This window comes from Fistularia commersonii, chromosome 15, assembly GCF_037954325.1.
Source record: "Fistularia commersonii isolate RoL2024-O1a breed Wild chromosome 15, RoL_Fcom_v1.0, whole genome shotgun sequence".
Classification (NCBI taxonomy): domain Eukaryota; kingdom Metazoa; phylum Chordata; class Actinopteri; order Syngnathiformes; family Fistulariidae; genus Fistularia; species Fistularia commersonii.
Window position 1 is genome coordinate 3,048,302 of NC_141298.1, and position 19,457 is coordinate 3,067,758.

At 39.9% G+C, this 19,457-nt stretch overlaps 1 protein-coding gene across 2 annotated transcripts; it reads right to left on the reverse strand.

Annotated features, from left to right (window-relative positions):
- Nucleotides 1-1,077: 1,077 nt before the first annotated feature.
- alg14 (ALG14 UDP-N-acetylglucosaminyltransferase subunit) lies at nucleotides 1,078-18,891 on the reverse strand. Of its 2 annotated transcripts, none has more exons than XM_086160670.1 (4): nucleotides 18,738-18,891; nucleotides 17,553-17,704; nucleotides 13,039-13,161; nucleotides 1,078-1,388 (listed from the first exon to the last, which is right to left on the reverse strand). In XM_086160670.1, the coding sequence occupies exons 1-4, from the start codon at nucleotides 18,880-18,882 to the stop codon at nucleotides 1,158-1,160; spliced, it is 651 nt and encodes a 216-aa protein (XP_086016796.1). In that variant the 5' UTR covers nucleotides 18,883-18,891; the 3' UTR covers nucleotides 1,078-1,157. The 2 variants fall into 2 exon arrangements, with proteins under 2 accessions (XP_086016796.1, XP_086016797.1); XM_086160671.1 differs by lacking the exon at nucleotides 1,078-1,388 and adding an exon at nucleotides 3,528-4,166.
- Between the last annotated feature and the right edge of the window lie 566 nt (nucleotides 18,892-19,457).

Consider the following 19,457-nt stretch of genomic DNA (forward strand, 5'->3'; position numbering starts at 1 on the left):
AATATGTAGTTGCTCCCTGCAAACAGAAGTGCTCTGTCTCAGAGGCAAAGCAAGCTGTCATGCAGTCAAAACCATATTAGACACGGGATGGGGTATGCCCTTTTCAGTCATGAACCGTTCAGTGTATCAAAAAAAAAAGCAGCTGAGCGGAAGTCCCTCACCTCACATCAAAGAGGTGTTTTCATCAGCTGTGCTGGGAATTCTGTCACACTGGTGATGTAATACAGTCAGAATGTTGACTGGCAGCTTTCACAAAGACCCATGTTGTGCTGAGAAAGGTCCTCTGAAAGGCCCCTGTGTCGCAGTTGAAATGTACTTTCTCTTCCGACCATAAACTTGGATTAACATTATACTCTCGTAAAACCATGGTTAATCTTTTAATCTGCCTCCTTAAACCAAGAATTAAAACTCAAAGAAAGTAATTTATACCTCTTTAAATTTCACTTCAGTCTTCTCCACATCAAGGTCTCAACAAGAGCTATTGCATGAAGTTTTTAGATGTTACCATTTCCTGCAGTTATTATTGAGTACTGTGTTACTATCACTTTTTGTTTATCATTTACGTTCATATATATGTGTGTGATGGTGAACTATTTTCAGTATTTCTATCAGTATAAGTATTTTCCAAATCGGGTACCATTTTTAAGGACATATTTTTGTATGCCATGAAATTATATTGAACATTCGGTCTGAAAGGTTGTAGAGACATAAAAAGAAAACTGCCGGGATCCAGGGTAATGCATCTGTGTGCAGCTCCTTTTACCAATGAGCCTGATTGAGCAGGTGAATGATCTCAGCTGTGGTGCCGGCACACCTGCTGCTTGTCAGGCCTTGCCAGGGTGAGGATGCTGCCAGCCCTTCAGGACCAGATAGTCATGTAGAGTGGGTACGGCCACACGGATCTCTCTCCCAGTATCAGCCATCCCTGGTGGGTCTTCATCTCCCTAGTTCCTGAGTGTCCAGATGCCTCTCTTCGCCCCCTTCCTTGTTCCTGAGACTCCCATGACATAACTTCCTGAGTGTCTGTGCATTTGGGTCAGGCACACCCTCCAAAAATCAATACAAGAATGTGCAATGTAAGGAATAAAATGTTTTTAATGGACAACAAATACACAGCACATTACAATATATCTTTGTTCTTGGTGTAGCACATATTATCAGACTAGTCTCCCCAGGAAAATAGATTTCGGGTATTTGTCCCTCAGACTAGACCACTGGACGAAGAAATAATCAGAGAAGTGGTAGAGGATCCTCCCCGAGAGCGACAGAGTCTCCACACGACAAATGCTTTCAATGTAAACTATCAACACTTTCTTAATTCCAAGAATTCCAAGCAGCAGTCCAGCCAAGCAGAGGGGAACGCAGGTCCCGGGGCCATTGCAAAGCACCTGAAATAACACACAGACACACATACAAAGGTAAGAGGGGATGAGCACATTCATTTCAAGGAGAATGACACTCTGGCACGGAAAGCAGGATTCCCTGACTACAGTTGAAATCTGTGACCGCGTGTCTGCATCCAGAGACAGGAAATGCTCGAAAGAAAAATACATTCATGTTAAAGTTCAGTATCAGTTCAGACTTCTTGTTTACAGAGCGTGGATCTGGTTAGGCTGGTTGGTTTTCACTGGGACTGGCAGGAGATCTACTTGTTTACTGACTTCCAGGTGTGTGGTGCCTCAACAAAGATCATGTAGAATATCATTAAAATCAGTGGATCAGGGCTAAAAAGGCATATCTCTGAAATAATAAATGCACAGGAAAGAAAGCTGTAAAATGCTTTGCTCAACACACCAAAAGGCCACATTTTAATGATAGATGAAAACCTGTGATATCAATCATCGGTTGATTGTGTTACACTTCCTGATAGAGCTTGTATAAATGAGTTTGTTTTCCTCTTTAAAAAGGTCCTGTTCAAAGCGATGAAGTTCACAAGAGTGGATGTAATGATTGTGTACTGAGTGAGGGCTTTAAGTGTTTCCGTATTTCTAAGTCAAAGTGCCAGGTATGAGTTTATATCGGGATTAAAAAGCATGGCAAATGTCTGTTGTGTGAATCCAAATTGAAATCATGTAAAGTAAAAAAAAGAGAAAAATATTTTTCAATCAATTTTTTTTTTCCTGACAACTTTGTGAAATTTAATTGCAAATAGCACTTCTCACAATCACCTTTTATGCTATTTGTGTAGATATCAAACATTTAGCGGTAACTTTCCCAGTTTAAAAGCAACAGTGTAGCAATGTAAATGTTATTACTCATAATAATGATAATAACAATAATAACAAATCAGTCAAAGAAACAAGTGTAAAGAACTTTCAAAGTTGAATGTGTAACATTGTACTATTTTTATCTGAGTGGTAAAATATAAAAGATCAAAATTAACTTATGTTTAGTGTTATAAAAAAAAAACAACAGAATTTAGACAGAGGGTACATAAACATTTATAACATGTCATTAAAACAAATTTGAGCGAATTTGAGCGACATTCAGTAAATATAACAATCCCAGTACAAGGAGTGTGGGAGCCTGTTGCCAAGCGAACATGGTGGATGCAGAATAAAACTGAAATAAAACTGTCAGCTTTACTTGGATGTGTATCGTCAGTTGCTGCCATCCCTGTCCAGACTGTGTGTTCTGTAAAATTCACAACATCCTTCACTTCAGACTCCGGACCTTCTAGTTTAATGTAATCTGGATCTGAGATGGTAATACAACATCACAGCTATGTCCAAGAGTTGTTTCACACCAAATGTGCGCTCCGCTCTGCGGGCAAGAGAATTTACGAGACAAGATTTATGGGACTTTTATGTTCTGCACTGCTGCGGGATATTTCTGAGGGAGAAATATTCCAAGGAGGACTTACATTTTAACACATTTGTAGAAATTGTAGATCACCAAGTAACTGTGATGGCCTGATTTCTACTCACAAACACTCAAAGAATGTTCTATATCCCAACCAACTATCAGCTCTGAGGTCACATTAGTAAAACATGGTTAAAATTAGCCTTGAAGAAATACCCTTGTATGATTTTTTTTGCTGTGGGCTGAGAACCAAGCACAATTCTGTGGGACTTTATTAAAAAAGTCTGATGTCAACTGTAACATGGCACAAAACTCTTTGCACTGGACCAGATGTGTGCACTTAAGGTTCGACAAATTTACACAGCAACTCTTAACTGTTGATGGAAAAACCTCAGCGAGATTGTCCACAAGATCTGACTGCTCAGCTGGACATGGTGTGTGTGTGTGTGTGTGTGTGTGTGTGTGTGTGTGTGTGTATGTCCTTTCTGACTTCATCCACTTGCAAAATTTTGCCTGTTACTGAGGTTGAGCAGGTCAACATTCAAACGTGGACGTTTAAAAGACTTGTCAACATTCCTGTTAACTATACGGATAAAATAAGGTTAAAAACCAGACAGGGCTTCCCGGTCCTGACCCAAAATGAACGCTCCATTTACAGCTGATAACGGCGCTTGAAGCACAATTCTCTGCTTAAATGCTTACTCACAAAGACATTACTTGCACTATAAAATGGGTAACAAGGTCAGCTATTCCTGTATTTCTTTATCCATACTGAAGCCAACACTTGAGCAGAGGTGTTTTTCGGGAAAAGTCTTGAAAAGAATAATGAGACTAAGTCGTTATCACAATGTCAGGGTACTTTATTTCCAGAATTCTCTGTTGCACAGAGAATCTGTTATCCCTAAGGCAACGCAAGCTGGAGTTGTTAGACTAAAACAGGGTCGGCTGTGATTCCAAAGGTGCCTATTATAGAAACAAAACGCTAGAATAGCCTGAATAAGAGATAAATGTGGCATAGTGGTGCAGTACTAGGCGCTTTCGCCACACAGCAAGAGGGTCCCCGGTTTGATTCCGACAGGGGGGCTTTCTGTTTATAGTCTCCATGTTCTCCTTTTGTTTGCATGGGTTTCCTCCTGGGTTCGCTGATGTCGCCCCCACAATCCGAAAACATGCAGTAGGTTTATTATAGACGCTATTGTCCAGATGGGCGAACAAGACAGTAAATGGTTCTATGTCTGTCTATGAGGCCTTGTGATCAAATGTTGACTGGTGACCGGTCCAGGCCTCTTGCCCAATGACAGCCCTGAGCAGCCCTGAGAGCAGGGTAAGTGGTATGGACAATGAGATGAACTAATGAAAGGAATCTGCAAAATAAAAAAAAAAAGATAAAGTCAAGAAACAAAATTGCTTACACCTAAATCAGCTAGAAATGACTTAAAACTCGATATTAAAGATGCAACCATTAAAAAAGCCAACAAGGGTGGACTGCATGAATAAACAATGAACCTGAGATACTGGATGCTGTCAATGGCTGAAGGATCTTGCTGCTCATCATTACAAGATCTAGGGGGTCCAACATGGCCTCCATCAGGTATTAGCTTTGAAAGTTAGATAATTATGCATCTTACTTACATCTACCTTACTGAGTAAGTAAAAGTAAGCATAATATAGGACTGTCTCAGAAAATTAGAATATTGTGATAAAGTTCTTTATCTTCTGTAATGCAATTACAAAAACAAAAATGTCATACATTCTGGATTCCTTACAAACCGACTGAAATATTGCAAGCCTTTTGTCATTTTAATACTGCTGATTATGGCTTGTATCTTAAGAAAACTCAAAAATCCTATCTAAAATTATTAGAATATCATGAAAAAGTTTTTTTTTTTTTAATTGCATTACAGAAGATAAAGAACTTTATCACAATATTCAAATTATCTGAGAGTCCTGTATGCACCTGCATTTTTTTTTTTTTTTTACTTCCGCCACTTTGAAAACCACTCGCCCTTTTTTAGACTTCGCAAAACCTTGCTTCCTCGTCATAACTTGCTTTCGTCTGTGATATTTATCATTTTTGTACAATTGCACCGAGGGTCTTAGAAAAACGCTATTTCAATATTCTGTATGTGTGAAACATATGGCAGGACTGAAATTGGAGTTCTCTTTGACTTTGAATTATGAAGCTCGGATTTCAATAATCACAGCATATAAAGTTCACCAATACTGTTCCAATGTAAAGCAAAATTCGGATTATAATGCTTCCCTCATTTTTTCTCCACGAATGCTGTTTGCCTTTTTTTTTTGGGAAGAATTCCAACCTTAGCAGTAAAACTCATTTTTGTCACTCGGCCACAATGCTGAAAACTGCAGAGCCCAAAACCTGAATGCACAGTGTCACGCAATAAATCATTCACCAGGCATCAATGAACTAAAAAAAAAAATCCCTCTCAGTAGATAATCAGGGCTAAAATAATGGACTTGAAACTGCAGATTTGGAAGGGTGGATTCATATTCAAACCTTTCACTATGAATCAGATCCTGTTTAGGTTGCATGGCTTTAAAAATATTGCTTGTTACTTTTTGTTACTGTGGTCTTAATGAGTGCATGTAGGATCATAAAAACACGGAATGCAAGCCCACCTCCCCTTGGAATTGTCTCGGCATGATGTGTCAATATGGGTTGCAAACCCAGCCTGTGGCCTGTCCTAACACGTGTAATCGTGTATAAATACAAAAAAACCTGGAAAAACTGACTGCAAAAAAAAAAGTATCAGATGACAATTTTGAGGAGGAGGTGGAAAGATCGGAGTGTGAGCGGAATCAGAAGCCAGACATTTGAATGTTGAGATTATAATTTTGATCTTCTTAATGCTGTTATTACTGAACTGAGTTTGTGTATGATTTGTCTTTGTGCAAATGTAAATGTTTTTAGGGGTGACATTTATGTAAACTTGGTTTTGGGGTTAAAAGTGAGAATGTGACCTAGAAAGGTTGGAAACATCTGACCAAGAGCTTAGAGGATCGCGCAGGAAATGACTTGCCGAGATTGAGACAGGCATATAAAATATCTCTGTGATAAATCTCCCATCAAAGGTGAAGCGGAGAGACATAATGTGCACATGCAGCCTGCGAATGAATAGTAGACAGCGAAGTTAGAAGACACTCGGGGGGCTGAAGTGAAAATCAGCCAGTTGGAGGGGGAGGGGCCAGGGATGAATGAGAGGCCTCAGGGCTGCGGCAGTGCAGGGGGAGTTGGGGGAATTTGGATTTACAGGAAACCAGACAGAGCTGCTGTGGAGTCTGCTGAAACCATCACAGCGCTGCTCTGTATGGAACTGGACGGTACTCCTGCTCTCAATGAGCAGAATGTTGAAAAAAATTTAAAAAAAAAAACAAACAGTCAAGACGGTGATGATTATTTTAAAATGTGATTGCTACAATGCAGCAGGGGCCTTAGGCCTTACTAAGTTTATGATGAGATTTTTTTGAACACACTTCAGTGAAGCAGAAAGTTTAATCTACTATCATTTATAGGATATTGGGAATGACGACAGCAACTGACGATATCTTTGCCCTGAAGAGCAGCTTCATTCGTAGCAGGTTTCTCGTTGGGTTCTGTTAATTTATAGCTACCTGGCTTAACTAAAGGTGGGGTGGCCTGTGAGGAAAACCACTTTGAATCGTTCCGTTAAGGAAGGGGGGCGGCAGGATTTTCGACGAGCCTAAATCCACACACAACTCCTGCCAAGGCAGAACAGCAAGCCAGTGATTTTATGGCATTTCATTATTTATTATGGTTTTTGTTGCCCTGATATAGTGCACTGGCTCTTTTCTGGTCTCTGGTGTTCCCGCTGTAAAAAGACAGTCTGGTTCCTAAAAGCTGCGACCAGCAAAATCAAATTATTATAGAATCAGTACCAGGCTAGCGAGAGCAGCACGGAGTTTGTGACAGTTCTTTGGTCATGAGCCGCACTGGAACATTCCTGGCATGACTGGCCTGGCACTAAGTCCCCCAGCTTTGTTTCCAGCCAGCCACCTCGAACCAAAGGGTTCTGCTGGGCACCCCCGCTGACATCTAGTGACAGCACGCAGGTCTTGAATAAGTTCCCACACCCAGACAAGGGAGAACTGACAAGACCTTCGCTTTACGATAAGGGATATTCCTAGAAGAAAGACTCTTAACCCCCCTTGCCCCCCCCCAAGAAAAAAAAAAACAGGTGAGAAGTGAGAGCAGGTTTTATTTCCCAATTACAGACTTTTTTTCATTCCAACATTTAATTATGCTTCTTCATTTTGGATGAGAGGGTGAAATGGCAACACACAAGGAACCTTTGGCAGTCGTGTATGTGGAAGATTTGTTAGATCATTGAGCTTAATATACATCCCTTTCACGCTAGACTTAAAAACAACAGAGACCAGTCTATACTGGGCTTTTGTCTTTGCTGCAAAAGCGTGTAATTTGCATTCATCCCTTGGCCAAAGGACTCGCAGTAGACCCATCTGATCATGGCTCGGATAGGCAGTTGCGGTAATGACACACAGATGTAATGCTGTGACGACTTTTAAAACATTGAATCTGTACTGAAGGTGTTACAACACAAGATTTTTTGGTAATTTAGCAGACAAATCAGGTATGACTGGCTAGAATTAACTTAACCACCTGGACATTCATTCATTCATTATCTATACCGCTTATCTCTTCCTCAAGTGTCGCAGATGGGCTGGAGCCTATCCTTGCTGGCATTGGATGAGAGGCTGGGTTCACCCCAGGCAGATCGCCAGTCACATATGAAGACCTGCAACCATCCAGTTTCTCATTCACACATCTGGGCAGTTTAGGGTTCCAATGAACCAACTGCATTTTTATGTTATGGGACTGTAAAAGGAAGAAATCCTTGCAGACGCAGGGAGAACTACATATGCAATCTCTACACAGAAGGGCCCCCTGTCATATTCGAACTTGGGACATTCTTGCTGTGAGGCAAAAGCGCAAAACCAACTGCACCACCATGCCCAACCCAAACAATATGTTCCAATTTTAATCAGACGTTGGATAATCTAAGGTCTGTCGTAGCAAGTACCCACTTGAGTGGCCATTGAAGTGAAAATACCAACTCGGAGAAACAGACAAACATCTATAATCTTGAATTGACAATCCTGATAGGTGTGCTTCAAGTGCCAAAATAGAGACAGTAATGGGCAACAGTTGACCATGTACATGTTGTACAACTTTATATGTTATGTGTTAAAATCCATTTTTGCTGTTACGTCATAAATGCGTATTACCAGTGACTAACAACTGAGAGATTATGAAGTAAAGGTGTAACTGGAGGGCATAAATGCCAGATGTGACAACATTACTGATGCTGGCGCCTCCCAAGGTTAATAGAACATAGAAAAGTACCAACAATTACAGTAGCTGTCTGAGTGAAATAATGCCTCTTAGGCGGCTTTGAATTAAGATAAAGTTTGCTTTTTTAACCATTTGGTAGTAGACTATTCACTGTGGAGAGACTAAACAGTTTGGTACATGTTCTGGTTTCAGTTTCCTACTCATTCAGGCTATGTCTGAACTGTTTGCCTTGATCAACAGCTGTTTTGCACAGCCGGCCAAAATAAACACCTTCCTCTAAATGAGAAATCTCTGTCATTATTCTAGTTGAGAGCACGGCAATCACTTACACTCTGTGTGTGAGGGTCCATTTGGACAATTCACATGGCAAAGAATGAACCTTATCAGCTAGTTCAGTCTGTAGATTGTGCATATAATATAGTGTAATTTAACTTTACTGGTGGCTGACATGAATGTGAATTTCTGCGAGTCACCCACCGTAGAGGAAGTATCTAAAAATAGTTCCGGGTGCTCCTGTTAATTTAAACAGATAAGGTACAATATCCCAGGGTAAATAGCAGTTTCCCACCAGTGCAATGCAAAAATGCAGCGCTGATAGTGTGGAAAGTCTACATGCACATTTACAGTGTGACCAATACGCATTAGCCTGGCATGGCCATACAAAATTAAATAACCATGCGAATTGGTCTGGTTTCCCTTGGTTCATTTGAAATTTCAAGAGGTCAACAAGGGATATGAAAACCAAGTATTCCTGTTGAGGCAATTGGCTAGACCTGAAATGAATCACAGTACCAGAATGTTTGACGTAATGGTGAGTCTGCAAAAAAAGGAACAGATTACATGCAGACAGAGAATGTCTATGAGGCCAAGGTTAAATAACCAACACGAAGTTAATGCTAACACGAGCAGCAAGACCCACTCTGAAACTGGAAAATCTTTAGTCATATAGTATCATTGAGTCATGCGTCAAAACAGCTCCATTTTTTATATTAACTAATCAGACTTAAAAAAAAAACAGATGTCACAAGTCAAACCTGAAATTTTGAAAGGCGGATATTGGCTAAAATCAACATCCTTTCTCCCAATAAGGAAATTCGATGGATATGTACCATGTTTTGAGAAAAAAACACAACCAATAGTTGAGAAAATAAGCCATATTTCAACAAATATTTGTGTTTAGCATGAAACATCTTCAGTCTCTGCCTTTTTAAATAACCATGTGTCAAACATTAGTTTTAACTCTTCTACGCTCTCGTGCGTTTTAGCTTTTTTAGTTCATTTCATGCCATTATAGCTTCCAATTAATTTACACTTCATATTTTGTCCCTTCCTTATATTTCTTGGTGAATTTTTCAGCATTTACATATACAAACACATCGTGCCGTGATCCTCGTAAACGCAACAGTGTTTGGACAATGAGTTGTGTATTTACAGCCTACAGTTACTTGACCTGTTGGTTCACGTGTCATCTAAGAAAGTAAGATACTGGATTTGTCTCGTCTGTATTTGTTATAATGCCTTTGGGTCATGTGTTCTTGAGGTCTCCAATGTGTTTGAAGGAATTTATAAGCACCTGAGATACAATTTATCTTTTCACTTGCATCCAGTAGCCCCCTAAACACCTAAACCCATGCAGATTTGGATTCCCTTTTTATAATGTCAAAGGGGTTACAGTACATTCCATGCCTTAGCACATTTCTAAGTCTCTCGGATGAGAGGTGAAATGTCTTCAAGGAAAGAAACTGAAGCCAGTTACAGTTACCATGGTAGGAACTGACAATTATTGACCCTGACCCAAGATGACAGAAAACCTTCACTGAAGCATTCTAGTAGACTGCGCGCAAGTCATCAGCTAAGAAACTAATCGGTGCATTTAGCAGCGGATGTTCCTTTGAATTTATTTTTAATCGTGGCTATATGTTCAGCTCAGACAAAGTTATATAAATGTATTCAGTATATTTGTTCCACTCGGGATTATGCACAATTCAAGCAAACAGAGACCACTTCACGGTGAAGGCACATACCCATGTTCACTGAAACAGCATGGACAAGGGAAACTATTTTTGGAAAATGTATTTGCATGTCCCATTAATGTATACAAATTGCAGATGAGCGAAACAAGCTGGCGATTAATATTTCACAATGGTAACATTATAATGATGATAGAAGTAAATACCAAGATTGACTTTGTTTGGCCTACTTTTCCTTCATATCGTGAATACCCTTGAGGCTACTACCTGGTGAGAACATTGCATTGGAATGAGCATGTGCCTAAATCTTGCCCTTTTGAATGGAATATTTAACATCATTTGCCGCTAAATGTTTGATTGTTCTTGGAAGGAGGACATGATTAAAAAGCGAGTTGGGTAACAAGATGAAAGTTGAGAAATTCAATGAATATGATCTAATTAGACTGTCTGCTTTTTTGAATTGGCCTAACTTTCCCCCATTTGTACTATTAAATGATCTCATTACGTTATGTCAGTTTAGTTTAGTAAGTCTTTTTTCTTTTATGTTATTTTGCTATTTGGAGAGGCAATGTCTGAACTTAACATCCATGTGACATTGAGTTCAAACCAGTTATTTCTTTGGCTTGGAATGAGAGGGTGAGTCATTTTCCATTGAGCCCACCATGTTAGACCGTAATGAAATGACTACTTGTTTTGCTCCAGCATTTTCTATCATTTATTTGTGAATATTCGCTACACTACAACATACATATCATAGTATTGATGAATTGCAATGCATCACATATGGAGAGTCTTGCAAAGATGGCGGCCTAGTTTTCATCCTTTCTGGTTCAATTGTTTGTATTAGAGAGTCAAAGGAATTTGTGAGAACACAGACAGGATGCAGAAGAGAGTTAAAACTTCACTTCCTCCTCTTTGGCTATAGGGTCCTGATGGTGGGAGGCAAAATACAGTGTGACCCAGAGGCAAGAACATTAAGTAAGTATTTTGGAAAATATACTATAACTTATTGTTGTATCAAAAATATTCCACAGCCCTAGACACAATTCTTAGTCAACAGCCACGTTGGGGACTTGGGACTTTACATGTGAAAGGCACAAATGGACCAACAATAAGGAAATTATCGCTAATTCCAATAGACCCCTATAATGTAAGGGAGCAATTATCTCAGACTAATGGTAAGAGGGAAGTATTTTATTTATCTGCTAATTTCAATTGTCTCAAAGCCAAAGCTAAATAGAAAACAGCATCTCCCCCCTACCCAATGACAGCTTTCCATCTTGCTGTATGTGCACAGACAGGATTCAGGATTAAGCCAACAAAACAAATGGATTTGTGCCCACTGAAGAGAGACAAAAATAAAGACAGGAAGGAAGGAAAGTTCCCCAGCAAAAAGAAGAAAAAGAAAACGATTAAAAAAACAGAAACAGAAAAAGCAGAACACCTTTTCCTTGGCAGCTGCAAGTGACAACAGCTTTTCTAAACAGCAACAATAAGCTGGTTGAACTTGGCTAGTCAAATTTGTATTTAAAACCAACACTGGTCTGTGTTTCACTGTGATAGTTGATGTTTGTCGATGGCAGGAACTTCTAGGACAATGCGTGTGTTGTATAATGTCGCTACACATGTGAAAAGATGGTATGAATCATTAACAGTTTTTGACATTGTGATATTCGATAGGAATTAAAAGGTTAAAAGTGACCCATATTAAAAAGATAAAAGTGTATAAAGCTGTCAGACAATATAGGGAAGTAATGCTAAAATATACATATAAAACGATCAACTCACATCTTAAGACGATTTTTTTAGAGTCTTACGTCTCAGCATAGTCTGACCTCGATGAAACAAGGCTGAGACTGAGATTTTACACTGATTGTGGGTCTCACGTCTACAGAGTTTGAAAAGATTTATAAAAGACGCCTGGAATATTGCAACTACATTTTCTTAGCAATTCTTTGGCATCATGCAATGCTTATACCAGGTCTTTGCAGAGCTTCGTCTACTTGAGTCCAATAATCAGAATCAGAATTAGAGAAATTTAATTTGTCATTGAGGGACAACTGGAGGGTGCACGGGGTAGCCTAGCAAGCTGGAGCATATGAACATCTATAAATACATAAACATATTAGATAAAGGTAAAATATAAATCAGATAAAAATAAAGTTAAGTAACTCATCAACATCGATAAGGTGCCTAAGTAAAACTTTTATTACCATTATTATCGTTTTTTTCATCTCCACATGTTAATATCAATCATGTTTTATAATGTCATAACCTCTAAGACTAGGAAAAGACTGGGCAATGACTGCACCAAGACTAAAGTTATCGGCTTACACATTAAGACCGAGATGATGGGAGCACACTGCAATTCCACTAAATCTCCGCTATGACTCTTAAGATTTCTTTTCGACTTTCAGTTCTAAGTCTAGGACTAAAAAAATCATATGGCGTAAGCACGGCACAAGTTTGGTGTAGTCACCAAAGATGTGTTTGAGTAAACATGAAATTGCATGAAATGGAACATTAAAAACACAAGCAAAATTAAAAAACTGAGAAAGGACAGACAATAGGTCATGATGACGCATGATGTTCATACCGAACATGATTTTGTGACTGATATGTTCGCATCACATGACTTTCTTCAAATTTCAAAACACAAGACAGCAGTTTATACGAGCTAAACCTGCTTTCTACTGATGGCAAGCATCTTCCATTTCAATGGATATAGATTTACTGTCTAATCATAAGAAACTCAATCAGATATTAATTGTAACAAACATTGATGCTGTTGTTAAACAGGCTTTGTGTATGTCAGATCCAAGGCCTCCAATAAACCAGCAGCATAACTAGCATCTAGTTAGTAGCTCTCTGCCTTCTTAAACCTGGAGGGGTTAAAAATGTCATTTGACTCACCACATCAGGACGGAGTCTGAAGACAAGGGGAAGGGAGTAACACAAGGCTTTCAGGGTGCTGAGAAGAGATGAACTCCATGACTGGTGCACCTCCCGACTGCGTGGGATCCTACAGATGTTGAACTGGGAAAAGGAGCGTAAACCTTTGTTTGTTTATCGCCAAAAAAAATATTTACAACATCAACTACATTTACGTCATATATTTTTCCCATGGCACATTTCATGTTAGGGATACCGACATTCGATTTTTTTTTTTATAAAAGATACCGACAGTGCAGCACAATCATAAGTCCAATCAGCAGGGTAGATTGGGCTTATGCTGTTTTTTGTCGAGGCTGTTATCATTACTGGAAAATAGCAAATTCATATTTTGTGGGAGGCTGAGGCAGTTTTGGAATTCCAGGAAATCAGAAAAATATTTTGCATCAATGACGTCAATGCATGTTACCAGATGGGTAAAATTGTAGTAACTCTAGAGGAATAAAGTTGATGCGCCATACAATGAATTTATGGAAAAGAGTAGTAGTAGTAGTGGTAGTAGTAGTAGTAGTAGTAGTAGTGGAAACTACACTGAAAACAGAAGTGACCATTTTAGAACAGCAGTATGGTGTCATCTGAGAAAGAGTACTACAGATATGGTGTTTGCTTTAGAAATGCTGGTAGAGGAAGTTGAAAGCGGTAAACAATTGCATTCCAGCAGGTTGCAAAGGGAGGAGAGGTGCCACGAGCAGTATGTGATGAAGGAGTATCAGCCAGAATGAAAGGAAAGGTGTAGAAGATTGTGGTGAGAACAGGAGGCAGACCTGGAGGTAGCGGAGATGAAAATGTTAAGGTTCTATTTGTACAGAGGAGCACAATCATCAGTCCAATCAGCGGGGTAGATCAAGTCCAGGCTGTTATCCTTACTGGAAGATAGCGAATTCTTATTTTGTAGGAGGCTGAGGCAGTTTTGCAATTCCATGAAATCAGAAAAATATTTTGCATCAATGACGTCTATGTATGTTACCAGATGTGCAAAATTGTAGTAACTCTAGAGGACTAAGGTTTATGAGCCATACAATGAATTTATGGGAGAGTAAGGGAAACTTCAATGCAGCTTCAGGGCGGCAGTGGCCGGTGTCTCCCCAAGTCAGCCTCGGGGGGGACGCAGAGCAGTGTTTCCCTGAGCCAGTCCCAAGTCCGGATAAATGCAGAGGGTTGCGTCAGGAAGGGCATCCGGCGTAAAACTTTTACCAAAACCAAACAAGAAAATCAACCATAATAACCAGATCATATTGGATCAGTTGAGGCCCGGGTTAACAACGACTGCCATTGGTACCGATGACCTACAGGGTACCAATGGAAACTGGGCTACTGTAGGTCAAAGAGGGAGAGGAGGAAGGTGTGTTCGGAAGCAGAGACAGAATTGGAAAGGCAAGAGTATGGGACTGAGAGTAGGGACTTTGAATATTGGGACTATGACAGGAAATGGTAGAGAGTTGGTCGACATGATGCAGAGAAGGAAAATGGATATGCTGTGTGTCCAGGAGACCAGGTGGAAAGGTAGTAAGGCTAGAAGCTTACGAGCAGGCTTAAGTCATACTATCGTGGTACTGACAAGAAGAGAAATGGAGTAGGAGTTATCTTGAAGGAGGAGTTTATTAGGAACCTTCTGGAGGGGAAATGAATGTCAGATAGACTTATGAGTCTGAAATTGGAAATTGAAGATTTTTTTCCAGAAAAGACGGGAACATAGGGTAACTTATAAGAGCGGAGGTAGGAGCATGCAGCGAGACTACATCTTGTATAGACGAGGTAACCTGAAAGAGATCAGCGACTGCAAAGTAGTTGTAAGTGAGAGTGTAACCAGACAGCATAGGATGGTGGTTTGTAGGATGACTCTGGTGACGAGGAAGATGAAGAGGACAAAGGCAGAGGAGAGGACAAAGTGGTGGTGGTTGAAAAGGGAGGAGTGTTGTATGATTTTAAGGGAGGAGTTGAGAAAGGCTCTGGGTGGTTAGGGAGAGCTTCCAGATGATTGGACAACAACAGCTAGTGTTATCAGGGAGACAGGTAGGAGAGTGAGTCATCTGGAAGGAAAGTAGATAAGGAGACTTGGTGGTGGAATGAGGAACTGCAGGAGTATATACCGAGAAAGCAGTTAGCAAAGAAGAAGTGGGATACTCTGAGGAGTGAAAAGAACAGTCAGGAGTACGGGAAGATACAACATAAGGTAAAGTTAGAAGTAGCAAAGGCAAAACAAAGGGCGTACGATGACCTGTATGCTCGATTGGACAGTAAGGAGGGAGAGAATGATCTACACAGGTTGGCAAAACAGCAAGATAATGATGGAAGGGATGTGCAACAGGTCTGGGTGATCAAGGATAGAGAGGGAAATGTATTGACAGATGCTAGAAGAGTGATGGGAAGATGAAAAGAGTACTTTGAAAAGCTGATGAATGTGGAAAATGAAAGAGAGGCAAGGGTAGAAGAGGTGACTATTGTAGACCACAAAGTAGCAGGGATTAGTAAAAGTGAAGTGAGGAAAGCATTGAAGAGGATGAAGAGTGGAAAGGCAGTGGTTCCTGATGATATACCTGTGGAAGTGTGGAAGTGTCTAGGAGAGGCAGCGGTAGAGTTTCTAACTCGATTATTCAACAAGATCTTCGAGGGTGAGAGGATGCCTGAAGAATGGAGACGAAGTGTGATGGTGGCTATTTTTAAGAATAAAAGGGATGTGCAGAATTGCGGCAACTATAGAGGGATAAAGTTGATGAGCCATACAATGCAGTTATAAGAAAGAGTAGTGGAAACCAGACTGAGAGCAAAAGTCAGCATTTGTGAACAGCAGTATGGCTTCATGCCTAGACAGAGTACTACAGATGCAGTATTTGCTTTGAGAATGCTGATAGAGAAGATCAGAGGGAGCTGTTAAAACCTAGAAAAAGCCTAGAAAAAGCCTAGAAAAAGGCTAGAAGCTTACGAGCAGGCTTAAGTCATACTATCGTGGTAGTCCTGTAGGCTACAGGTAGCCCTGTAGGCTTCTAGCCAATGGTTAAACCTAGAAAAAGCATATGACAGGGTGCCAGAAGGGGACCTCTGGTATTGTATGAGGAAGTCTGAGTGGCAGAGAAGTATGTTAGACTGGTGCACGACATGTATGCTAGCTGTGAGACCGTGGTGCGGTGTGCTATAGGGGTAATAGAGAAGTTCAAGGTGGAGGTGGGACTCCTTCAGGGATCAGCTCTGAGCCCCTTCTTGTGTGGAGTAGTGATGGACAGGCAGACAGATGAGGTTAGACAGGAATCTCCATGGACCATGATGTTTGCAGATGACATTGTGATCTGTAGTAAGAGCAGACAACAGGTGGAGGAAAATCTAGAGAGGTGGAGGTGCTCTGGAAAGAAGAGGAATGAAAGGTAGTCGCAGCAAGACAGAATATACATGTGTGAATGAGAGGAACTCTGGTAGAACAGTGAGGCTACAAAGAGTGGAGATCAAGAAGTTGGAGGATTTCAGGTACTTGGGGTCAACAGTCCAGAGCAACCAAGAGTGTGGAAAAGAGGTGAAGAGCTGGGTTCAAGCAGGTTGGAATGGGTGGAGAAAAGTGTCAGGGGTAATATGTGATAGAAGACTATCACCTAGAATGAAAGGAAAGGTGTGCAAGACAGTGGTGAGACCAGCAATGATGTATGGACTAGAAACTGTTACAATGACCAAAAGACCGGAGGCAGAGCTAGAGGTCGCAGAGATGAAGATGTTGAGGTTCTCTTTGGGACTGACCAGGATCAGGAATGAGTCTATCAGAGGAACAGCACAGAGAAGAGATGAGAGACTGAGATGGTTCGGTCATGTATAAAGGAGGGATAATGAATATATTGGTAGGCGGATGCTGGCATTGGAGCTGCAAGGTAGGAGGTCTCGAGGAAGACCAAAGAGAAGATTTATGGACGTAGTGAGAGAGGATATGAAGGTAGGTGGTGTGAGATAGGAGGTTACAGAGAACAGGGTTAAATGGAGAAAGTTGATTCGCTGTGGCGACCCCTGAAGGGAAAAGCCGGAAGAAGAAGAACAATAACAACAACAAGTAGGGGAAACTACACTGAAAACAAAAGTGACCATTTGAGAGCAGCAGTATGGTGCTATGCGTAGAAAAAGTACTCCAGATGCTGTGTTTGCTTTGAAAATACTGGGAGAGGAAGTTGAAAGCAGTGAACAATTGCATTCAAGCAAGTTGCAAAGGGTGGAGAGGTGTCGCGAGCAATGTGTGATAAAGGAGTATCAGCCAAAATGAAAGGAAAAGTGTAGAAGATTGTGGTGAGAACAGGAGGCAGACCCGGAGGTAGCAGAAAATAAAATATTAAGTTTCTATTTGTACAGAGGAGGGATAATGAATTAATCAGTACTGACATCTGTAGTAAATTTGAAGGCTGCATGAAATGAACAATACAAACAGAGTGAGGGAAGAACACGAGGATGGAGCACTGCTGCTGCCTGCTGGCCGTGTTGAGATTTGCTCTAAGATTGTTGCATACCTGCGACCCAGAATCTGAGAGCTGCCTCGAACGTTCAAACGTGCAGATTTTCTCCTCGCTCATCCTGTCGGTGTCGGCGATGATATAGTGTCGTGGCACGTAGGTGGCAGAGAGGCTCGCCATCAGCCGCAGGATCTCGGAGGTGTGTCCACCTGAAAACACAAAGGAACTTCCATCTCTTCTGGAAACCAGCAGACTGAAATATGTATTTGAATTTCCAGTTACCTACATCTGAAGAAATCACACCATCATCACCCTCACATGAACATCCCCAGCTACATTATGACCTAAGTATTGTAACCTCTGCAGTCTTATGACAGGAAGTGAAGTACAAGCATAAAATACGCAGACATACATTACATTACATTACATTGCATTTGGCAGACGCTTTTATCCAAAGCGACTTACAATAGAGGACATAGGGACTGCAAATACACTTGCAAATACACGATGCACAGGAAATATACAGAACAGAACACACAATTTTTAGCTTTCTAATTCACTGGGAAATGTTGTATATTTCTGTGTGGTAAAATGGCACACTTTTTCCTGACACATCTATTTCAACACAAAATTCATACATCTGTTCCACGTCGGACCTGGACTTAGTCTGGCATTGATAGACATATTTTTAAAAAATAAAAAAGACCTTTCTATTTTGGAAAATATCATCTCTGATGTCATGAACTTGTAACTTGCACAAAAAGCGTGTGGAGAAACTTTCCAGATTCTTTATTTAACTCCATTATTTGTCAAAAACATAACGAGTCAAGTTGTGTTCATATTTTTGGAGCACTTGACTCGGATTCCTACTTTTACTCCAACTATTTTGGAAGGACACAATAGCTCTACTTTGTTTTACATTTCTCAGTAGACCACTTCCAGTAAACAATCATAAAAGAAGAGCACATAAATGGCATTCTCGGATGAATAATATTGTTTTTCCGCAGCTAATTATATTATTACAAAAGAGTGAGTCGTCCCTATTTATTCATTTCTAATGCTTACACATGCACAGTAGGGATCGAGTGAGATACATTCCTAGGGTTATTTATATTACGATTAGAAAAGTTTAAACTGCTCGATGAGTCGAAAAAGAACACGACTCAAAAACATGACAGATCCAGGGAGGACAATCCAGCGCACAAAACATCGACGTTACAGAGATAATATCGATAAAGTTACCTGATCCTGCGACGACAAGAACAGAGACATGACCTTTAATTCCAGGTTTGTGTTTTGGTCCACCCCTCACAACAAAATATAACCGGATAATAAACAACAAACTCAGTAAAAATAATATAAACAGAGCTTCCGTGAAAGACGCCATGACAGGTACGGAAGCTCTGCAGGGCAAAACTTGATGCAAAAACATTTCTCCTTCTAAACAGTAATTCTGAGTGAAACAGTGCAATAGTACCATCTATTGGTCTAAAGTGTAATTTATTTTTCTATTCTCGTTAACGATATCATGATTATCATTATTAGTAGTATCATTATTATTAACATTATTATTATTATTGTTACTATTATTATCATCATTATTATTATTATTGTTACCATTATTATCATTATTATTATTGTTACTATTATTATCATCATTATTATTGTTGTTATTATTATTATTAATGATAATAATGATTCATTAATTAAAGTTTATATAAACTTTAAATAGATAAATAATAAAAAGATGTAAGAAAACAGACAGTATTGACAGAGGATTATCCATTATGTTAAACTGAGTTGTTTTTCATTCTAAGATCTCATATACTGAGATCTTAACATTCCAGTTAATGAAGCCGATTACTGTTTAATGCACACTATCTGTGTAAAGATGCCATCTACATTTCTCTGACACAGAAAACACACAACAAACTAATTTTTTTTTTCATACAGAAGTCCATA

What these genes read in the sequence shown, in the direction of transcription:
- alg14 (XM_086160670.1), bottom strand. Translation starts at nt 18,882, where the DNA reads ATGGCGTCTTTCACGGAAGCTCTGTTTATATTATTTTTACTGAGTTTG. An exon ending in TCTCAGATTCTGGGTCGCAG is followed by an intron (nt 13,162 to 17,552) that starts GTATGCAACAAT and finishes TCCTTTTCCCAG; the next exon opens with TTCAACATCTGTAGGATCCC. An exon ending in TCAGACTCCGTCCTGATGTG is followed by an intron (nt 1,389 to 13,038) that starts GTGAGTCAAATG and finishes GTGTTATTTCAG; the next exon opens with GTGCTTTGCAATGGCCCCGG.